At 49.3% G+C, this 22,224-nt stretch overlaps 2 protein-coding genes and 1 non-coding gene across 6 annotated transcripts; all 3 read right to left on the bottom strand.

Moving 5' to 3' along the window:
- Nucleotides 1-104: 104 nt before the first annotated feature.
- On the bottom strand, nt 105-11,580 carry Fcgrt (Fc gamma receptor and transporter). 3 transcript variants are annotated; one of them, XM_015496540.2, is made up of 7 exons: nt 11,428-11,580; nt 11,010-11,096; nt 10,353-10,604; nt 9,960-10,235; nt 1,486-1,755; nt 721-837; nt 105-424 (listed from the first exon to the last, which is right to left on the bottom strand). In XM_015496540.2, the coding sequence occupies exons 2-7, from the start codon at nt 11,080-11,082 to the stop codon at nt 315-317; spliced, it is 1,098 nt and encodes a 365-aa protein (XP_015352026.1). In that variant the 5' UTR covers nt 11,083-11,096; nt 11,428-11,580; the 3' UTR covers nt 105-314. The 3 variants fall into 3 exon arrangements, with proteins under 3 accessions (XP_015352026.1, XP_048646491.1, XP_048646490.1); XM_048790534.1 differs by lacking the exons at nt 721-837; nt 11,428-11,580 and having other exon boundaries at nt 11,010-11,252; XM_048790533.1 differs by lacking the exons at nt 105-424; nt 721-837; nt 11,428-11,580 and adding an exon at nt 902-1,370 and having other exon boundaries at nt 11,010-11,254.
- Nucleotides 11,581-19,175: 7,595 nt separating this feature from the next.
- Nucleotides 19,176-21,806, bottom strand: Rps11 (ribosomal protein S11). 2 transcript variants are annotated; one of them, XM_015496541.2, is made up of 5 exons: nt 21,649-21,806; nt 20,847-20,978; nt 20,585-20,660; nt 20,172-20,301; nt 19,176-19,353 (listed from the first exon to the last, which is right to left on the bottom strand). In XM_015496541.2, the coding sequence occupies exons 1-5, from the start codon at nt 21,661-21,663 to the stop codon at nt 19,230-19,232; spliced, it is 477 nt and encodes a 158-aa protein (XP_015352027.1). In that variant the 5' UTR covers nt 21,664-21,806; the 3' UTR covers nt 19,176-19,229. The 2 variants fall into 2 exon arrangements, with proteins under 2 accessions (XP_015352027.1, XP_048646492.1); XM_048790535.1 differs by having other exon boundaries at nt 19,275-19,654.
- LOC125612678 lies at nt 20,422-20,508 on the bottom strand. Its single transcript, XR_007343158.1, has one exon. It is a non-coding gene; the product is annotated as a small nucleolar RNA SNORD35 (small nucleolar RNA).
- Nucleotides 21,807-22,224: the final 418 nt, after the last annotated feature.

Raw genomic sequence — 22,224 nt, forward strand, 5'->3', positions numbered from 1 at the left:
GCAGGAGCAGGAGAGATCCAGCACTGGGCTCACCCCATCCACTCCTCCACCCACTCCTTGACCTCCCCTGCTTGAAACCTGAAAATGATTGAGAGCACAGCTGATTAAGGCTCAAACTCATGTTGTATGTGGAGGTGGAAAAGAGCCATATACATTAGAAGGGGAAACTGAGGCAGACCACAGGAGAAGGGGTCCAGAGGGAGAACAGAGGGCCCAGGACTCCTTCTGGAGGCTCAGAGATGCCAGGATTCCAGGAGGTCTCAGCATAAAAGAGACATGCCAATATTGGCTATCAGCAACCAGAGTGGGGATGGTCAAGCAGTTGCTGGGAATGAATTTATATCTTGACAGTCCGCATCCTCCGGCAGGCCTGGAGTGGGCAGGAGGGCTCCCACGTCGTCCCCACGGAAAGAGATCCAAGGGGCTAAGCAGAGAGGAAATGGGGAGTTGTCAGAGAATCTTTCAGACCCTGTGAGTCTCTGACCACCCCTCTCTCATGTGCGTATCTCTCTGTCTCTGTCTTATCTCTGGGTCTCTCTCTCCTCCCTCTCCTGCCCCTTCCTCCCTCCTTGGGCTTCTGCTCCCCCTCCCCGCCATTCTGAGTCCACACCCCTCTTGGCCTCTGTCCCTCTCTAAGTCTCTGTCCTCCCAGGTCAGTGTCCTCCTCTCTTCTGAGGTCTCTGTCCTCTTTCCAAGGCTCTTCCTCTTCCTGGCCCACACCTGGCAGCCCATTCCTCATCCTCCTCCACAGCAGAGCTCCTCCTGCAGCCACTGCCATGAGCAGCAAGAAGCCAATGACGATTCCGACCACAGACACCGAGGACTTGGCTGGCGACTCTGCAGCCAGAGAATGCTGTGAGATGTCGAAAAGACCCTCCAGCCCCTGGTAGTCAGGGCATGGAACTGGGGGGGTCCTTGTTCCTCCCAACCCCCGAGATTCCCCCCAGCACCAAGTGTCTGGGGATCAGGGTGGACTGAGGAAAGATCAGAGGGGTGATGCCCTGGGTTTGAGTAGAATGTCCTCAGGTTGGATTAAGAACATAGCAAGCGGCTGGGGACCTGGCTCAGTTGGTAGAGTGCTTGCCTTGATGGACAAGGCCCTGGGTTCAAACACCCCCAGCACCAAAAAAAGAACCATATTGAGAAAGGGCTGCCACACTGATGAGGGCCCGGCTGCAGCAGGGTGGGCAGCAAGGCAGTACATGGTCAATCTTGGTAAGGATTGGCTAGCTAGAAAACAAATGATTAGACTCTATGAAGACCAGCAGAGCAGGATGGAAGATGGCCAGATTCACGATCACTGGCTGCAGTGGTTAACAGGTGATCAAAGTCCATAAGGCCAGGGGCAGCAGAATAGAAGGCAGTCAGACCTGGGGACAACAGGCATTAGCAGGCACAATGCAGTCAGACTAAGAAGGAAGGCCAGACTCTGGAAGGTCACGGGGCAACAGAAATAGGGAGGACTGTCATTCAGTGGGACCTCACCCAGTTCCACGGTGAGGGGCTGTGCCAGCCCCGCATGCTGCACAATGCAGCAGTAGTGGTGCTCATCGCCACTTTTGACGATGAGTGATGACCAGGCATGGAAGGAGCCATCCCCATTGGGACCAAAGCCGCCCTCTCCAGAGCCAGCTGCCAGCCCATTCCTCAGGAACCTAAGCTGCAGCTCCGGAGGGTAGAAGGAGAAGGCACTGCAGGTGAGCACGGAAAAGCCAGGGCTGCTGGGCCGGGCCTTCAAGCGCATGGATGGTGGCTCTGCAGAAACACAGGGGCATGCCTGAGGCCCAGCCTGGGGCCCCAGGGCCAGGTGCAGTGCAGGGCTGGGCAGAAGGGGAGAGCCCTCCATTCCTGTGCCCTGTACTGTGACCAGCATGGAGAAGAGTGGCCAAAGGGGAGGGCCCTCCCAGGGCTACAGAGACCCACCCCTCCCACCCCAAGAGCCCTGGCCTCAAAACTCCACCTCTCATCCTTTCTTTCCTGCAGTGGAAGTGAATCAGGTGCCCAACACCATTCAAAGCACTGGGGACAAATCAGTGAACCAGACTAAAGACATCATCCTCATGGAGCTCAATCAAGGTAAACAGACAAAATGTTTGTGTGTAAATGGAAGAGAGGGATGGGGACGTGACTCAGTGGCACAGCCTTTGCCTGGCATACATGAGGTCCTGGGTTCAACTCCCAGCACCATTAAAAAATCTAGGAAAGGGACATAGGCTATGAAAGTGTCAGATGAAGGAACATGAGACATACTCTTAAGCTACTAAAAAGAGAGTAAGAGGATATTATGAAAAACTTCCCATGAACACATTTGAAAATTCAAATTAACTGCACATATTCCTGAAAAACACAACCTTCCAAAACTGACACAAGAAGAAATTAAAAACTTAAGTAGTCCTGTCAAAAAAAGGTTTTAGTCTAGGGCTGGGGTTGTGGCTCAGTGCTACAGTGCTTGACTAGCATGTGTGAGGCCTTGGGTTCGATTCTCAGCACTGCATATAAATTTTAAAAAGTCCATAAACAACTAAAAATATACATTAGATTTTTTTAAGTTTTAGTCTATTTTTTTAACATTAATTCTTTTAGTTGTAGTTTGGACACCATGTCTTTATTTTATTTATTTACTTTTATGTGGTGCTAAAGATTGAACCCAGGGCCTCGCACGTGCTAGGCGAGTGCTTTACCACTGAGCTACAACCCCAGCCCCCATCTATATTTTTATATTTTCAATGAATAAAATTCAAGGTCCAGGGTTGGAGTATAGCTCAGTGGTAGAGCACTAGAGGTGCTCCACCCTGTCACCATCCCCAGCACCACAAAAATAAAAAGAAAAAAAGAAAGAAAAAGCCAGGCCTAGTGGCAAATGCCTGTAATCCCAGCACCTTAGGAGGCTGAGGAAGGAGGATCACAAATTCAAAGTTAGCCTAAGCAACTTAATGAGGACCTCAGCAACTTAGACCCAGTCTCAAAAGAAGAAAAAAAAAGGGTGCTAAGGATGTGGCTCAATGGTTAAATGCATCTGGGTTCAATCCCCGGCACTCCACTCCCCACCCAAAAAAAAAAAAAAAAAAAAAAAAGGAAAGGAAATCTAGGTTCAGATGACACAAATTAGTGAATTATTCTTCAAAGCAATGAAGGAAGAATTCACAAAACTTCCCCCCATACTGAGATTGAACCCAGGGGAACCCTACCACTGAGAAACATCCCCAGCCCTTTTTATTTTTTGAGACAGGGTCTCACTAAGTTTCCCAGGCTGGCCACAAATTTGTGATCCTCCTGCCTCACATCCTGAGTCACTGCAATTACAGGTGTGTGCCACCAACACCCAGCTCAAACACTGCTACTCTTGCACAAACTCTTCCAGAGAATAGCAAAAGAAGAAACATTTTCGAGTAGATCTTATGAAGCCAGAGCACAATCTTTAATCTTTTTTAAGTACTGGGGAATCTCCCTCCAGGCTCAGTGGTAGAGCATTAGAGGTCAAACATGTTAGGCATGGGCTGTACCACTGAGGGACATCCCCAGCCCAAGGCCAGCACAATCTTGGTAACACCTTCACAAGGACACTGTAAGAAAGGGAATTTACGGCTAGTGTCTAAAAATTCTTAAATATAATATTAGCAGATATAATCCACTGATTTCTATAAGGAACAATACATCATGATTAACTGAAATTTATTCCAGGAAGGTAAGGTCCGTTTGACATTGAAAAACATCAGTCAATATGATTGACCGCCTTAACAAAATAAAGGGGGAAAAAAACAAATGGTTATTTGATAAAATTTAATACCATTAACACCTTTCAGGGTGCTGGAGGCTCAATGGTTGAGTGCTTGCCTAGCATATGCAGGCCCTGGACTCCATCTACAGCATTAAAAAAAAAAAAAAATTCTTCTAGAAGAAAACGTAGGAGAAAGCCTCTGTAATATAGACAATGAGTTCCTAGATATGCTGGCTATGACCCTGAAAACCCAAGCAGCAAGGCAAAACTAGACAACGGGACTACGACAAACTGAAAAGGGAACCGTCAAGTGAAAAAGTCATCTGTGGAACAGCAGAAAATATTTGTGAACCATCTATTTGATAAGAGGTTAATTTCCAAAATATACAAGGAATTCCTACAATAGCAACAACAACAAATCCAATTAAAAATGGGCAAAATGGGGCTGGAGGTGTAGCCTGGAAGTAGAGCATGCATGAAGCCCTGGGTTCCATCTTCAGTACTACCAAAAAAAAAAAAACATTAAAAATTGAAAAATGGGGGCTGGGGATGTGGCTCAAGCGGTAGCGCGCTTGCGTGGCATGCAGGCGGCCTGGGTTCGATCCTCAGCACCACATACAAACAAAGGTGTTGTGTCCGCCGAAAAATAAATAAATATTAAAAAAAAAAAATTGAAAAATGGGTAAAAGGGATTTGAGTGGCCTGCCAGGGCTGGGTGTTGCTTTGGGAGTTCCCTCCAGCAAGGGTGGATCTCAGCAGTCCCAGATCTTGGTTGGGATCTTGGTTATAGGTGCTCAGCAGAAAACAAACTCAGCACTCTTGCAAAGTGGGAAGCCACGAAGTGTTTCTCTCCCAGACTTGCTTTTCCAGTGAGTTGGCAGAATTTGCTGCCCAATAAGGTCAGCTGGAAGGGGCCAGGCTGTGGTCATCAGCAGTTCTGTGTCCGATCTTGTGTCTACTGTTGTTTTCCAGCAAATATGTATTGTCCTGGGTGTTATACCCGCTGCCATACCCCTTTTGCCTCTAAGGTAAAATATTTACAACTTGGGCTAAGTTCAAGCACGGAAAATATGTCTGGCCTTTGGTTTTGCTTAGCAAAAACAAAACAAAGCAAACAAACAAAACCCCTGAGTAGTGGTTTCAGTGAACAGTTTTGTGGGTATATATATAATTTCTATAACCTGCCCCTTACCTTACATCATATTCTAATTAAGATTAAGATTTAAGGTTGCTGGGCATGGTGGCACATGCCTGTAATCCCAGAGGCTTGGGAGGCTGAGACAAGAAGATCTCAAGTTCAAAGCCAACCTCAGCAAAAGCGGGGCACTAAGCAACTCAGTGAGACTGTCTCTAAATAAAATACAAAATAGNTATATATATATATATATATATATATATATATATATATATATATATATATGGTATTGTGACAACTACAACCAAAAAATAAATAAAGATTTAAATAAAGATTTAAGGGCTGGGGCTATGGCTCAGCAGTAGCGCACTTGCCTGGCATGTGTGAGGCACTGGGTTCAATTTTTAGCGCTGCATATAAATAAATTTATAAAATAAAGGTCCATGCACATCTAAAAAAATATTTTTTTAAAAAAGCAACAATAGCCAGGTGCAGTGGTGCACGCCTGTAATCCCAGTGGCTCAGGAGGCTGAGGCAGGAGGATCTCAAGTTCAAAACCAGCCTCAGCAACTTAGCAAGGCCCTAAGCAACTCAGCAAGACCCTGTCTCTAAACAAAATATTAAAAAGGGGCTGGGGATGTGGCTCAGTGGTTAAGCACTCCTGGGTTCAATCTGCAGTACCCCCCCTCAAAAAACAAAAACAAAAACGGCAACCAAAAAAAAAATAATAAAACTAGGCAAAGGACTTGAACAAACATTTCCCCCAAAGATGAAATACAAATAGCCAACAGGTATATAAAAAGATATCCAACAGAATAGAAATGAAAAGCACAGTGAAATTACACCTCACACTTAATAATGGATGGCCATCAATCAAAAACAAATAAATAAATGAACAAACAAACTAAAATAATAATAATAACAAATGTTGGCAGGGATGTGGGAAAATTGGAACCTTTGGGTTAGTGGGAATGTAAAGTGGTGCAGACACCATGGAGTTGCCTAAAAGAGTTGAAAGTAGCCTAGCCCATGATCCAGCATTCCCACTTCTGGTATTTGTCCAGCAGAGTTGAAAGCAGGATCCCTAAAGATCTCTGAATTCCTACATTCACTGCAGAATTATTTACAACCACCAAGAGGTGGAAACAAACTAAATATCCAATAATAGATGAATGGGTAAAGTGTGGCCAATACATTCTGTGCATACAATGAATTCATATTTGACCTGAAAAAAGAAGGAATTCCTAGTTGGGTGCAGTGGTGCACACCTGTAATCCCAGGGACTCAGGAGGCTGAGGCAGGAGGATCCCAAGTTCAAGGTCAGCCTGGGCAATTTAGTGAGACCCTGTATCAAAATAAAAAACAAAAAGAGCTAGGCTAGGGATATAGCTCCTCGGTGGTAGAGCACCCTTGGGTTCAATCCCCAGTACTGCCACATCCCCAGTCTTTTTCATTTTTTGTTTAGAGACAGGGTCTCCCTAAGTTGATTAGGGCCTTGCTAAGTTGCTGAGGCTGGCTTTAAACTTGTGATCCTCCTGCCTCAGCCTCTGGAGCCACTGGGATTACAGGTGTGCACCACTGTGCCTAGCTGAACTTTGGGGTTTTTTCTTTTCTTCTTCTTCTTCTTTTTAAGTTGTCAATTGACCTTTGTTTTACTTATTTATATGTGGTGTTGAGAATCTAATCCAGCGCCTCACACATGCCAGGTCAGTGCTCTATCACTGAGCTACCATCCCAGCCCCTGACTGAAGTTTTATTTATTTTAACTGTTCACGGTGTACGCACCAATAATCCAAGTGGCTCAGGAGGCTGAGGCAGGAGGATTGAAAGTTCAAAGCCAACCTCAGCAACTTAGCAAGGCCCTAAGCAACTTAGTGAAACCCTGTCTCTAAATAAAAATTTTAAAAAATACAAAATAGGGGTAGGGCTGGGGATATGGCTCAGTGTGTTCAATCCCTGGTACCAAAAAGAAAAAAAAAAAAGAAAAGAAATTAGGGGCTGGGGATATAGCTCAGTTGGTAGAGTGCTTGCCTTGCATGCACAAGGCCCTGAGTTCAATCCCCAGCACCACACACACATATACACACACACACACACACAAAAAAAAAAAGATTAGAGATTAGGACATAAAGACATAGAGGCAAAATCATAATGTGAGGACACAGGGAGGAAATGGACATCTGGAAGCTATGGAAGAAATCTTCATCTTTTTCTAGACTCTAGAACTTGAGAAAATGAATTTCTGTTATTTCAGCAATCCTGTCTCTGGTATTTCTCAAGTTATCCATACCAAAAATACACTACCCCTTTGTACCGCCTTATGAAATAAGGGATCAGCATGACGGTCAGCCATGATGGCTGCTGAAATCACTGGGAGAAAACCAACAGAGAACTTCACAACAGCACCTGAGCCAACAGTCTGCACAACACTAAGCCTGAGCACTTCTGCAGAATCAAACCAGAACCTGACAGAGCCTGCACATGGGCTACCACTTCACAGAACAGAAGGAGAACCATGCTCAGCAACATCACAGAGATGCAAACAGCAAAAGCCAGCCTGGGTGGAACCATCAAGACAAATAACTGACTTCCTTTAAAGCAATATTGCTAGGAAAGAAAAAAAGAGAGAGAAGGAAACCAGCAAATTCAAAGACACCTAGGATCATGAAATTAACTGAAGTTGCACCATAAAGTATGTTCCAAATATAAACCGTAAATGTTAAATGCAAAACTATAAAAGTCCCAGGGGTAATATAGAAGATCTAGGTGATCTTGGGCTTGGCAATGACTTCCAAGGTACATCACCAAAAGTACAATCCATGAAAGGAAAAGCTCATAAGCTGGACTTCATTAAAATGAAGATCTTCTGGGCTGGGGATATAGCTCAGTTGGTAGAGTGCTCACCTCACATGCACAGACCCAGGGTTCAATCCCCAGCACCACAAAAAAAATAAAAAATAAAAATAAGATCTTCTGCTGAGCATGGTGGAGAATGTCTGTAATCACAGTGACTCCGGAAGCTGAGGAAGGAGGATTGCAAGTTTGAGGCCAGCCTCAGTAATTTAGCAAGGCCCTAAGCAACTTAGCAAGACCCTGCCTCAAAATATAATAATAATAATAATAATAGGCTATGGATGTGGCCCAGTGGTAAAATGCCCTGGGTTCAATTCCCAGTATAAAAAAAAAAAAAAAAGGAGAAGGAGAAGTAAAATATACCATTACAAGAAAGAAAAAAGAGGGCTGTGGCCCTCATTACCTAGAATGCTAGAGGCATTGGGTTCAATCCCAGGCACCACATAAAAATAAATGAATAAAATAAAGGCATTTTTCCATCTACAACTAAGAATATATTTTAAGCCGGGCCACAGTGGCACACACCTGTAATCCCAGCAGCTTGGGAGGCTGAGGCAGGAGGATCTCAAGTTCAAAGCCAGCATGGCTAAGCAACTCAGTGTTTACAAAATAGGGCTGGGGATGTGGCTCAGTGGCTGAGTGCCCCTGAGTTCAATCCCCAATACCGCCCTCCAAAAAGGAGAATATATTTTTAAAAAATGAAAAAAAGACAAGCCACAAACTGAAGGAAATACTTACAATCTATCAGATAAAGAATTGTATCCAAAATATACAAAGAATTCTCAAAACTCAGCAGTCAGAAAAAGACACTGAAAAGCCACGTGGTGGCACAGGCCAGTAATCCCAGAAGCTTAGGAGGCTGAGGCAGAAGGATCACATCAGCCACAGGGAGGCACTAAGCAACTCAGTGAGACCCTGTCTCTAAATAAAATNGCCAGCCTCAAAAAAAAAAAAAAAAAAAAAATGAGGCGATGAAGCAACTCCACACAATGCATGGACCTCTGGTGGTTCCTGATTCAAATTTTAAAAAATATTTACAGCCAGGCACAGTGGCACATACCTGTAACCCCATCTACTAGAGAGGCTTAGGCAGCAGGATGACAAGTTCAAGACCAGCCTATGCAATTTGGCAAAACCCTGTCTCAAAATAAGAAATAAAAAAAGGGCCAGTGCAAGGCCTGGTGGTGTATGCCTGTGATCTCAGTGACTTGGAGGCAGAGGCAGGAGGTCCACAAGTTCAAGGCCAGCCTCAGAAATTTAGCAAGGCCCTAAGCAACTTAGTGAGACCCCATTTTAAAACAAAAAGGGTTGGGGGGCTGGGGCTGGAGCTCAGTGATAGGGCACTTGCCTGGCATGTGTGAGGCACTGGGTTTGATTCTCAGCACCACATATAAATAAATAAAGGTCTATCAACAACTAAAAAAAATCTTTAAAAAATGTATATATGAAAATGATGTATATAAAAGTGTGTGTGTATGTGTGTGTGTGTATATATATATATATATATAATATAAAAAAGGGTTGGGGATGTGGCTCAGTGGTAAATGGTAAAGTGTCCCTGGGTTCAATCCCCAGTACCAAAAAAAAAAAAAAATCAAAGAGAAACTACTTGTCGGTCCTTACTTTCTTACTTTTCCTTTCTGGCACCTAGAATGAACTTTCTACAACTTTCTACCAGACACCGGTTTTGTTCAGCAGCCCAGGGCCTCGGAAGCAAACACATGACCCCACTTTTCTCTTTGCCCCGAATGGCGCTCCGCTCCAAAAACGCATTTAGCCAACATTTTTTGAACAGATGGGGGTCTGGGGGTCTGGGACCCTTTGGGGAGGAAACGGAGTTGAGGGAGGGCTTTTCAGAGGAGGTGGCATCCTGTGGGGGCCTCGAAGAACCAGGAGGGCGGGAAATGTGGACCCGGCAGGAGGAAGGGGCTCGCGGACAGGTGCTGCATGACCACTGGAGCGCAGCAGCGCAGGGGCGTGGCCAGGTGCTGTGAGGGGCGTGGCCTGGCGCGCCCGCTGGCAGGTAGGAACTGGCGGCGGGAGAGATCTGCTGAGGACATGAAGGCAAAGCACCTGGGACTTTATCCTGGGGTGCTGGGGAGACACGGGAGGGCCATAAAGAGACAGGCAGGGCAGCTCTAGATGGAGAAAGACCCTCTGGGCATGTGTGGGGACACGGTAGGGAGAAGGTCAAGGGACACGAGGCTGTCGGTGGAGAGGATGGTCTAAACCAGAGACTGGGAGGCGGCTCACCCTTCCACTCCAGGTTTACACGGCCCCTCTCTAGGTGTCCCAGCAGCCGCTGGGGACAGGAGTTGAGCAGGAACGTCCTCTCCTTCCTGACAGCCTCAGCTTGCTGCATCCACTTCTTACTGATGGTCTGGACCTCTGGCCAGTCCCCAGTCCAGTTCCCGTTCTTGGGGTCGAACCTCATGAATTCCTCACCGTTCAGCGCAAACATGGCAGTAGGCACCGAAACGTTGTCAGGGCCTAGTTCACAACCCAACAGGCCCTGCAGGGTGAAGGAACCTGGGGTGCCCACACTATGTGTAAGCAGGACTCAGAAGCAAGGGGCAGCCCTCCTCCCTCAGACCCAGGAGTCCAGACCCCAGCCCTCCTCCCTCAGATCCGGGGGCCAGACCCCACCTTTTCTCCCCAGGGCTGTGAGAGCGTCCAGAAAGAGCTTCTCCTTGATTCTCAGGTCTGTGGTCTCTTTCTCCCAATACCAGGACACCTGGTTTTCCCAGACCCAAGCCCCATAGGGCTCAGCCTCAGCCCTCAGGCTGCTGTAGCTCAGGTACTGCTGGGGACCCAGCCAACCTGACACCCAGAAGGCAGGAGTCCCCGGGGCAGGGGAGGACACAGCCGTGAGGTGGTACAGTAGGGAAAGATGGTTCTCTGTGGAGAGAGGCAAAGGTGAAGAGAATCCATGGGACAAGGGACTAAATTGGAGCCTGGAGAGCGGCCCTGAGGGGAGGGGACTGACTCAGAGAGTGAGGGACAGAGAGACCCAGACCGAGGCCCAGGGAGAGTGGCAGAGACCCCAAGGTGGGAGGAGACAGAGACGCGGAAAGAAACAGAGAGTCCGGGGAGGGGGCAGAGACCCAGAGAGAGGGGGACCGGTGGCTTCCAGGCACAGAGCACCAGGAAGGTGAAAGTGGTAAACAACGTGGAATACGGAGGGAGGCCCAGGGAGGGGCTTCTAGTGAGAACTCGGATTTCCCTTCCTTGGCCTCTCTTCCCGCCAGGGACCTCCTTCCTCCCCACCTCCCCCAGGGCGGCCCAGCTCCAGCGGCCCCTCACCTGCACCCCGGGTCTGAGGAAGGAGGAAGAGCAGGAGACCGAGTGCCCAGGGCTGAGGCCAAGGCACCCCCATGCTGAGAGGGCGACCTGGGGCGGGAGGGGGCGTGTGACTCCTTGGGCCCCCCACCCCGCCCCTTCCTCCCCAGGTACCCACGGGCAAGGCCAAGACCCGGAGCCCTGGAGGGTTTGGGGGCCTGTCCAGGATAACAACAATGCCCTCCTCCTCAATGAACTTTCACCCCCTAATTTGATCTGGTTTGGTTAATTAATTACAGAACCTGGATAGCCTGAGATTCATTCTTTGGAGATCTGCCGGTCCCCTGTTCCCTCAGACCCGGGAGCCCAGCCCTCCTCCCTCAGACCCGGGAGCCCAGGCCCCAGCCCTCCTCGGCCCTCCTGCTGGGCCCCATTTGCTCACTGCCGCCTGGTTCTCTTCCTGCCTGCAGTTCTGGCTGCCTCCCGTGACTGGAGACCCCAGTTCCTCTCTCACATCCTGTCCGGAGCTGGCTCCCTGGCTCCCAGAAGATCCAACCCCACCCCCTACCCCAGCTGCAAGACACACCCCAGGCCCTAGGCCCAGCCTCTCTGGAAACTTTTTTTTTCCCCCTCTTATTCCTTTGCTGCCTGTGCTTTATTTTGAGGGTGTCAGCCACTTAGCAAGCTCAGACAGCTGGGAATGAAACCCAACACTTGTAGTCTGGGCACTTATGTCCAAGGTCTTGCCAAGACTCCTGGAAAGTTCTCAGAGCCATCCATGACACTCAGAGGGCCTTGCTTGCATAGCCAGTTGCCCCACTTACATATTCTGAGGTCCTGCAATAAGCTCCTAGTGTGGCAGACACACCATATATCACTTTTTTTTTAAGTGACTTTTTAAAAAGATTTTATTCTTAAGTTTTAGGCGGACACTATATCCTACATTTATGTGGTGCTGAGGATTGAACCCAGTGCCTTATGCATGCTAGGTGAGCACTCTACCACTGAGCCCCAGCCCCAGCCCACCACTTTTTGTTTTGTTTATGCTACTAGGGAATGAACCCAGAGGCACCTTACCACTAAGCCACATCCCCAGCCCTTTTTATTTTTATTTTGAGACAGGGTCTTGCTAAGCTGCTTAGGGCCTCACTAAGTTGCTGAGGCTGCCCTCAAACTTTTGATCTTCCTGCCTCATCCTCCTTAGTTGCTGGGATTACAGGCATGGCCGTTGTGCCCAGCTCTATATCCCACTTTAGCACACCCCAGAACTCATCTAGATGTTTCGTGAGCCTTAAGAGAACATTCCTGTGGCCCCCTAAGATGCTTCATGGCCCATGAGATGGTTTCAGGATAGGCCACCATGGCCAGTACCCTGCTGTGCTGACCACTTATAACTCCATGGGTCTGGTCTTCTAATAATCTCATTCCCCTGCTTTATTTAGCACAATGAGACCTGGAGTAAGGGCCTTTAGGAGCCTTATACCAATGTCCTGTGGAGTGGACACATCACCACCGGTCTTTTTGTTGTTGTTTTGGTACTGGGGATTAAACTCAGGGGTGCTTAACCACTGAGCCACATCCCCAGCCCTCTTTATTTTTTATTTATAGATAGGGTCTCCCTAAGTTGCTTAGGACCTCACTAAGTTGCTTAGGACCTCACGAAGTTGAGATCCTCCTGCTTTAGCCTCCTGAGTTGCTGGGATTACAAACGTGCACCACCATGCCCGGCTCACCCCAGATGTTGGTAAATGATTTCTGGGCCCCAGTAAAATTGCAGCTGCTCTTTGCTCTAGGACCACTCTGGGTACCGTCTTCTTGCTATAGAGTTTATTCTCATCCCTTTCATGTCTGCCGAAAAGTGAGTGGGGCTCCCCAAATTCACTCTTCACTCGTGGGTTTGCTCTATTACCAGATTCTTCCAGAAACTCCCAAGAAAAGACAGAAATAGAGACAAAGCCAGGTACAGTGTTACATACCCATAATCCCAGCAACTTGGGAGGCTGAGGCAGGAGGATCGTGAGTTTGAGGCCAACCTCAGACTCTAAACAACTTAGCAAGACAGTCTCAAAATTAAAAGGGTGGGCAGGAGATATAACTCAGTGTTAAAGCACCCCTAGGTTCAATTCCCAGTACCAGAAAATAAACAGAGAGACAGGCCATAGGTAGGTGGATGTGTATATAGATAGAAAAATAGGTAGGTAGATGGATGTGCAGGTGGATAGATAGATGGATGATTGATTGGTAGGAAGGTAGGTAGATAGAACAGACAGACAAATAGACACAGTTGAAACCACTGTACCATGACCTACCCAGTAAGCGGCCTCTTAAAAATTCCTGGCCATCCACTCTCCTGCCTCTCCATCTAGCTACGTTGCTATTCCCTCAGTCCCTATAAGGGATGTGAGACCCTGCTAAAAAGGGCCTGGTGTCCTACCGTATGCCTCTGATGTCCCTTTAGGTACACTGAATCTTCCTTTTATACTTCCAGAGCCCTGTCAGAACACCCGAAGCGGCTTGGCAAAATGGTGCACACCAATAATCCCAGCCACTCTGCAGGCAGAGGCAGGAAGATTCCAAGTTCAAGGCCAGCCTGAGCAATTAGTGGGACCCTGTCTCAAAAAATAAAATAAAATGAAATAAAATATCAAAAGGGCTGGGGATATAGCCCAATGGTAGAGCAAGCACCACTGGGTTCAATTCCCCTCCCCCGCCATGACAACCAGCCCTGGGTTCCCCCCAGTTTCCTCCTGTGATCCTGAGACACTGTCCTGGGCTTCCCAGTGGTTGCAGATCATCTTACTCCTCTGTCCTTGAGGTCCTGGTTTACCCATTGTTATATACAGCTCCAGGTGTTCTGGGTCCTGATAATGTCCCATCAGCTGGCACTTCAATACCCCTGGGAATCTACTCTAATGGCCATTGTGTCCAGTCAGAAAGTGCTCTGGAGCTGGGTGTGAGGGGACACCTGTATTCTCACTAGTTGGAAGACTGACGCAGGAGGATCACTTGAGGCCAATGATATCCAGGCAACAAAGTGAGACCCCATGAGAGAGAGAGAGAGAGAGAGAGAGAGGGAGAGAGAGAGAGAACCTTAGCATGGTCACACATGCAAAGTCCCTTTCACCACGTACAATCATGTAACCATAGGTTTTGGGGGATTAGGGCAGGGATGTCTTTGGAGCCATTATCCAGCCCACCCCAGTCATCTAGGATGCCCTCCTTGCCCCTGCTGTAATGTCCCCATTCTGATCTGCCGTCCTTCCTGCTGGCAAAACCGGATGTTCTTCTGCTCCTTATAATGGCCTCTAGCTAAACTCTCCCAGGGTCTCCCCTAATATTCCACGTAAGGTCCTTCCCTCCTGCCTGCCACAACAGAAAAAGGCCTGCAAGCTCCTTGATGCACACTGGGTCCCCTTCCTAGGGGCATGTCCCCGGGCTGTAGTAGAACACCCTTAGACATTCACAGGGACTCTCCAGGATCCTGCTGGGATCCTGTCCCCAGGGACTCACTCTAATATAGTGGAAAGTCCTTATGGTAGCATCATCTACACAATTTGCAGAGCATAGAGCAAAATGAAAATGTGGGGCCCTTCGTTTTTAATTCAAGGAGGTTCTACCTGGGCATTGCACCAAGCATGGATCTCTTTGGGTGGACCCCAGCAACTGCGTGGTGAGCTGTCCCTGGAGCCAGCCCACTCCCAGAGTGTCTGTTCTATGAACAGTTCCAGGCAGCTGTGAGCTGTTCCCAAGAGCCATGGGAACATCTGCTCTTCCTCTGCAACTGCACAGTAGTGCCTCCCACTGGCCCCACGAGGCCATTACACCGGAGCTCTAAACCAAATCTGACCCTTCCGGGTTTCCTCTCTGAGCCTTGTTTTTTCCTCTGAAAAATGGGGAAAATAATTATGCCTGTCTCATCTGAGAGGCTTTAGGGAGTCAAAATCTGAATCTGGGGAACATAGTAGGGCATCATTGGTAACTGATGGCTAGGCTGCTATCAAGATCCCCAGGGGTACTGCTAGATTGGGGACCAAGCCCTGGATTCGTCTTGCTCCCTCTTGAATCCATCCCTTGGAGCCTGAACAATAAATATTCGTAGAATGAATCAAGGCAGTAATGAATGATTCCGGCTTGGTTTGATATGCCCCTAAAATTTCTCTAGAATGCCTTTGCTTTCCTGCTAGATCGTGATAGCAGAATCTATATAACCCACAAACGATCTGTGGATCTCATTTATGTCATAGAGCCAGGACCTACTCCAGGACTTTGCCGCAGGTGGCTCAGAGCAAGGCCAAAACAGTCATAGGGCTGCTCAAACACACACAGACGCACCTGTGATCCCAGGGGCTGGGGAGGCTGAGGCAGGAGGATCACAAGTTCAAGACCAGCATTAGTAACTCAGTGAAGGCTGGGAATGTAGCTCACACACACAGAACCCACCCCAGTTTGATCTCCCTGTCCTCTACTCGGAGATCTCAGGTCCCGACTACACAAATTATTTACTACTTTACCTGTAGATTCAACTATCCTTGAATCAAAAGTATTTTGGGGGAAAAAAAAAAAAACTACATCTGTATTGAACCTGTACAGATTCTAACAGATTCTTTTCTTCTCTCCCTTTCTCCCTCCCTCCCACCTTCTCATTCTATTTNTCCCTCCCACCCTCTCCTCCTTCCTTCCTCCCTCTCTTCCTTCCTCCTCAGTCCCCTGCACATGCTGGACAAGCACTCTACCTCTGAGCTACATCCTCAGCCATATAGACTTTCTTCTTCTTCTTCTCTGAATGACACAGTATAACAACCGCTTGTACAGCATTTGCATTGTATTGGGTATTATAAGACATCTAGAGATGGTTTCAACTACATAGGAGAATGTGCAAAAAGTTCTATGTAAAAAATATGCCCTTTTATTTATTTATTTTATTTTGAGACAGTCTTCTTAAGTTACCCAGGCTGGCCTTGAACTTACCATCCTCCTGCCACAGCCTCCAGAATAGCTGGGATGACAGGCATGTGCCACTGTACCTGTCTATGCTGTTTTATATAAGGGACTTGATGGGCCGATTATAACATAACCTGGGTATTGCCACCATGTAATATCCACAGGGCCTGCTATAAGCTTCTGAGGTCCTGCTGTAGTAACATACTATCCCGGTGGCCTCTGGGCTGAATCCAGGGCTTCACATAGTATGAAACAGCAAGAACTGCCCTGTTTCCAATAGTGGGCCTGAAGCCTGCTGTCATTGCAAATCCAGGACCCTGCTTCAAAACCCTGCCTGGAATCTGGGCATGATGGCAAAAGTCTGGAATTCCAGCGAATTGGGAGGTTGAAGTAGGAGGATCATAAATTCAAGGCCAGCATTGGCAATTTAGCTAGACCCTGTCTCAAAATAAAAAAGGGCTGGGACCTAGCTCAGTGGTAAAGTTCACCTGGGTTCAATCCCCAATATAAACCAAAACCTGTCTGGAGGTAATCTCTCTGCAAAATGGCAGTGCAACTGGGATCTCCTGTAACCAGCGTGTGAGAGAATATTGCATCATCCTGTGACATACCACCAGGTCTTGCTCTAATAGTCCCAGGATTCTACAACTAGGTAGGGCTACCTGCCAGACTCTTGTCCTTCTGCTTGCTCAAAAGGACCTGGTCTTTCTGGGTGCAGTGGTGCACACCAGTAATCCCAGCGGCTTGGGAGGTAAGGCAGAAAGATCTCAAGTTCAAAGACAGCCTCAGCAACTTAGCGAGGCCCTAAGCAACTTATGGAGACCCTGTCTCAAAAATAAAACAAAAAGAATTGGGGTTGTGGCTTAGTGGTTAAATACCCCTGGGTTCAATCCCTGGTACCAAAAAAAGGACATGGGTTTGCTGTTGCATGGAGCCTTTCTCTGACAATAGGCTCAGGGCTCTGGCATAATTATTGCCCTGAGTGTCACTAGAACTGGTTGTAGTCTGTGATCACATGAAAGCATGCAGCATCTCTCCATTGGGGTGGGGAGGCAAGAACCCACTTTACAGATTGGGAAATTAAGGCTCCATGATTGGGGCAGGTCACTTGTTCAAGGTCACACCACTAGTGAGCTCAAGACCCAGCAGGCCTGCATTTGGGGGCTCCTTCTCATGTTCAGCACTTTTGGTTTCCATCATCCTGAAGCCTAGGGGTCAAGTGCACCCAGTGAGCATGAGAACTGGACTGAACTCCATCCATCCATTCTGTGACAACACATTTTGGAGCACCTCCGATGGGGATGCAGACTCCTGCCCACCTGGAGCTCACATCCAGCAGGCAACAAGACAGCTCACCACAGGGAAATATGCAGTATCAGGATTTGTATGATAAAATTAGTGAGAATGAGGCTTCACTTGTCTACACAGGACAATAAGGCAGGGCAGGGTGACCCCAGGGCTAGAGGTTCTGCCAAATAGAATTAGATTGGTGGAAATTAAAGTTGAAGCCAGAGGCAGAGAGGGAGCCTCTGGGAAGGTGGCTGGGAACAGCAGAGGAAGGGTTGGTGCAGGGGCTCAGGTCACAGTGGGAGAGCAGAGGGAGGGGATGTGCTCAGGCTGTGACAAGGACCTGGGCATGTGTCACTTGATTCTGAGTAAGGCCAGTCCTTGGTGAAAGAACTGTGGAGGGGTCCCCAGGGTCTTTATCCTTGGTCTTCGCAACCCACCAGTCCCGGCAGACACAGCAGGTCTGGCTCTAGCCTGCAGTCCAGGTAACCTGATGTGATGGGGTGCCAAGGAGACGCCCCAACGACTGCTGGGAGGAAACAGAGGAGCGGGCTGTTGTTGTAAACACAGCCGCCCCACCCGGAACGGAAGCACCTGTGGCCGGAGGAGGGGGCCGCACCTCTGAGAGGCCTCAGATCCCTCTGGGTCTCTGTCCCCATCCCTGCCCCCCTCTGGCTGCATAGGGCCGTCTTCTCTCTCTGGGTCTGAGGACCCCTCTGTAGGTCTGTGCCCCTGTCTCTCCTGCTGGGTCTCTCCCCACCTAGCACAGCAGGGCAGGCTCTGCAGCTCGGGCGGTGCCCCCCTGACCTGTCCCTACCCCTTCCTGCCCTCTGATGGGAGCCCACTTCCTCTGGCAGGAACCCCCGCCCTCCCCGGCTTGGGTAAAAGGCAGAAGCTGGGCCCATTGGGTGCGGCGTCCCTGGAGGCAGCAGCAACTCCTTTCCTCAAGGCCCTGTCTCCCAACCCTTGTACCAGTGCTGTGCCTTAGACCCTGGTACAGGTCTGGGGGTCAGGGACCTGTGGACCCCGGCACCAGCAGGCCCTGTGGATGAAGGCAGTGGGGCAACTCAGCATCTCCCTGCGGACTCCGGCTGTGGCAGGTCTCTTACTAGTCCCATCTTTGCTTTCTGCCCTGTCCTTTAGTATTTCCAAGCAGCTGTTTTACAGATCTGCTGCCTGTGCACCTGTGGGATGCTCAAGGTCCGTCTCTCCAGCTGCTTCTGTAGTCCCCTTCTGCCCTTGCAGCCTGTCCCACTGAGCCTCTGCACCAGAGGATCAAGGACGCCCTTCTCAAAGGTGGGCCTTGTCTTTCCCCATTACCATTCTACTCAGTATCTACTCCTCTCCTGACTCTGCAGCTCTTCCCAGTTGGTCTCTTTACTAGGGCTTCCAGAGCCCCATTCCTGCACCTGAACGCTAGCATTGTAAAGCTGGGCTCCAGGTCAGCCCTACTTGGCCACCATCAGACCATGTACCCTGATGCCTACTCACTGGGACTCCAAGCACAGGACTCGCTCTCTCCCAGGTTTGTTTCCTCATCTCTAAGTGGGCCTGGTGTTCACCTGGGCTTGTGTGTGGTCGGGGGAGGGCTCACAGGGCCCCTTGTTGGCTGTCAGGAAGACGGGAGGCCCAAGTGGAAGGGCAGACCCTCACAGTTCAGATAGTGGGCCCACCAAGCCTGCACAACAGAGGGCGGCTGCTTCCCCTTTGCCTCCTCACCAAGGCCAACGAGTCCAGGCCAGATTCCCACCCTCCCTGACTTCCTCTCCAGAGACTGGGGGATGGGAAATCAGGTACCTGACACCAAGAGGTGACAGGGACCCAAACAGGAAGGGCAGCATCTCAATTTAGGTGGCACTGTCCACATCCAGAGATAAGGGCCGCAGACAAGAGGTGTGCCCATCCTCAGCCCCAAAGGCAATCCTTCCCTCTGCCGAGGGCACAGAAATCCCAAGTCTGGACTGTGAATTACAAAATAAGTTTATTTTGCTTTGGAGGGTGGGCAGGCATCCAGTCTTAGAACTTCTGGAACTGCTTCTTGGTGCCAGCTGCCTTGGTGACCTTGAGTACATTGAAGCGCACCGTCTTGCTCAAAGGCCTGCACTCGCCAACTGTGACGATGTCACCAATCTGGACGTCCCTGTGGGAACAGGCAGGAGCATGTCCTCAGAAGAGGTTACCTCAGCAGACCTCTAAAGGAAACCCTCTGTCCCCATCACCAGGCTGAAGGTGTTCCACGCTGTTTAATGTAACCCCATTCCAGCTCCAGCTTCCATTCAACCTGCCCCCTAGACACCCAGGACAGCCTGGCCTCGCGTGGTCTTGTGGGGCAGCATACCTGTGGTCTCCATCAACCGAAATCTCCATTTCACAAAGAACAAAGGGAGGCTCCCAGGATTGGCCAGTGGCATCCCCCAGTGGATGGAGGACCCTTTGGGCACCTGAGCCAAGTCCAACACTGCCAGAGTCAGTGGCGACCAGCCCTCCTGTCAAGTAACCCCCGCTTTGTTCCCAAGTCATTCTTCCAGAAGACCCTCCCTTTTGAGCTACTATCCCACTGCCCATCATCTCTCTCCACTGGTCTGGTGTCCTTCCTGCTCCAAGGTGCTCTCTGAGGGAGGACCTTACCCTTGCTGATCTCTGAACACTAAGTCTCTAACACGGGTAAGACAAAACATGTTCTATGAAAAAGCACTTCAAGCCAGGTAAGGTGGCGCACACCTGTAATCCCAGGGGCTCTGGAGGCTGAGGCAGAAGAATTTTGAATTCAAAGGCAGCCTCGGCAAAACCCTGTCTCTAAATAAAACACAAAATAGAGCTGGGGGTGTGCTCAGTGGTGAGATGCCCCTGAGTTCAATCCCTGGTACCAACCCACGGAAAAAAAGGAAAGAAAAAGCACTTCATTCTAACATAAATGTAACCCTGGCCAGCTGCTCCCTAAGGGACCACCGTGCTCACCGGAAGCAGGGGGACAGGTGCACAGACATATTCTTGTGGCGCTTCTCAAAGCGATTGTATTTGCGGATGTAGTGGAGATAGTCCCGGCGGATCACAATGGTCCTTTGCATCTTCATCTTGGTCACCACACCTGGGCAGAGGAAACAGATAAATCATAGATCAGTCAGGCCTCATAGGAAAGGGAACCAAGGGTTGCCCAGGGCATGCTGGGAATCAAGTTGCCGAGCAGGGTGGGTCCCCAAAAGCCCTGCTTCTGGCATCAGCTTTGCCAAGTGGCTTTTCAGCAGTACCCGTGGTGGGTATCTGAAGACCATCGTGAAAACAGACATCATCTGCCAGTGCCCTGAAACCAGGAATCTAGGCCCCAAGCCCCTTCATTCCAATAGTTCAGGCCCCCAGAATTCTCCACTCACCAGACAGGATCCGCCCTCGGATGGAAACATTACCAGTGAAAGGGCACTTCTTGTCAATGTAGGTGCCCTCAATGGCCTGAAGAGATAAGGAAAAGAAAGGAGTGAGCTTTGGACAAAAGAGGACTGAGCGTGTGACCTCAGGGACCCAAACTACAATTCCCAGCAGCCCAGAGGGTAGCCACTGAGACGTAGGCAGGGCAACCCTGCCAGGCACGTGGGCAGGGGCAAGGGAGTCTCATTTTCTTCTGGGAGTTCTCCCCACCTCTTTTGGTGTCTTGAAGCCCAGACCAATATTTTTGTAGTATCGAGGGAGTTTCTCCTTCCCAGTTTCTCCTAGCAGGACCCTCTTCTTGTTTTGAAAGATGGTCGGCTGCTTTTGGTAGGCACGCTCTGTCTACAGGGATAAGAAGGAAGCTGGTGACTTTGCAAGCTTGGAGCAGATGGATTTCTGGCCTGAGGACCTTCCCCCAAACCTCCAGTATATACTTCCCACAGGCCAGCCCCAGAGGACCAGTGTCCCTGAAATATCCTCTAGAACACAGCCACCCACCATGTACCTACAATTCAAAGACGTCTCTAAGCCCAAGGTAACTTCAGCTTGTCTGCTCTAGAACACCTCCCACTGCCAGCCGAATTTAATCTCCAGGAACATACCTCTAACACCCTGGGCACCTTTCAGCAATAATTATTTTTAAAGACACAAAACAATTCACGCTGCATTCACTCCTTATTTAATCAAAGAGGGTTCAAATTTAGCTACCAAACGACGGCTCCCCGAACTCGCCCTTAGGACTCAGGGCCGCAAACATCATTTCTTAACCCTTGGGCTTTTGGATAATGGCTCCTAAAACGCTTGAGTCTGTATTAATGTGAAGAGCCAGCAAGATTTAGGAAGCTGATATCTAAGCTTAAAGCAAACGTATATGGCCCACCTTAATTCATCCCTAGGAAATCGCGGACGCCCTGAATAACCCCAAACGGGGGCGCAAGGTCCTGGCCTCCCAGACCCGCCCCTTTGGCTGAGAGCGAGACCCGCAGATTCCGGGCCAGCACAGAGAACACACCTGAATGTCCGCCATCTTCCCGGCTGCCTGAAAAAAAAGAGAGCGACGGAAGCGTCCGGGTTTCCTTATTGATTGCTCAGGGGCTATAGAGGAAGTGACGAAAGGGGCAGGGTCACACGGCTTTGGGCGGTGCCTCGAGAGCGACTCTGATTGACAGGCGGCTTTAACCAAGCTTGTGCATCGGAAACTGCAAGTGCTCGGCCATGATGGTGAAAGTCTCGGGGGCGGGAAATGTGCATACTATCTCGCGAGAGTTTCAGGCTCTCATTGCTCCGGGAGCGTTAGTTCAGATTGGCTTGGTTTGTGTTATCGCGAGAGTCGTGGGGAAGCCGTCATTTCCCTGAGGTGTAGGTTCACGTGGGATTTGGGGACCACGTGGCTGTATTCGGGTAGGCTTCAAACCAGAGGTGATGCGACCATCTTTTTTATGGGACAGGCCCCCTGCCGTTCCTAGAAGCATTGCGGCGGCGCCATCTTTGCGAGGGGCGGAAGCTGCCGGATCTTTTAGAAGTTGAATGAAAAAGTTACCTGGCAGTGGTGGGTTTCACTTCCAGACGGTGATTTGGAGCCATTCTT

Source organism: Marmota marmota, unplaced genomic scaffold (assembly GCF_001458135.2).
Source record: "Marmota marmota marmota unplaced genomic scaffold, marMar, whole genome shotgun sequence".
In the NCBI taxonomy this organism is placed as follows: Eukaryota; Metazoa; Chordata; class Mammalia; order Rodentia; family Sciuridae; genus Marmota; species Marmota marmota.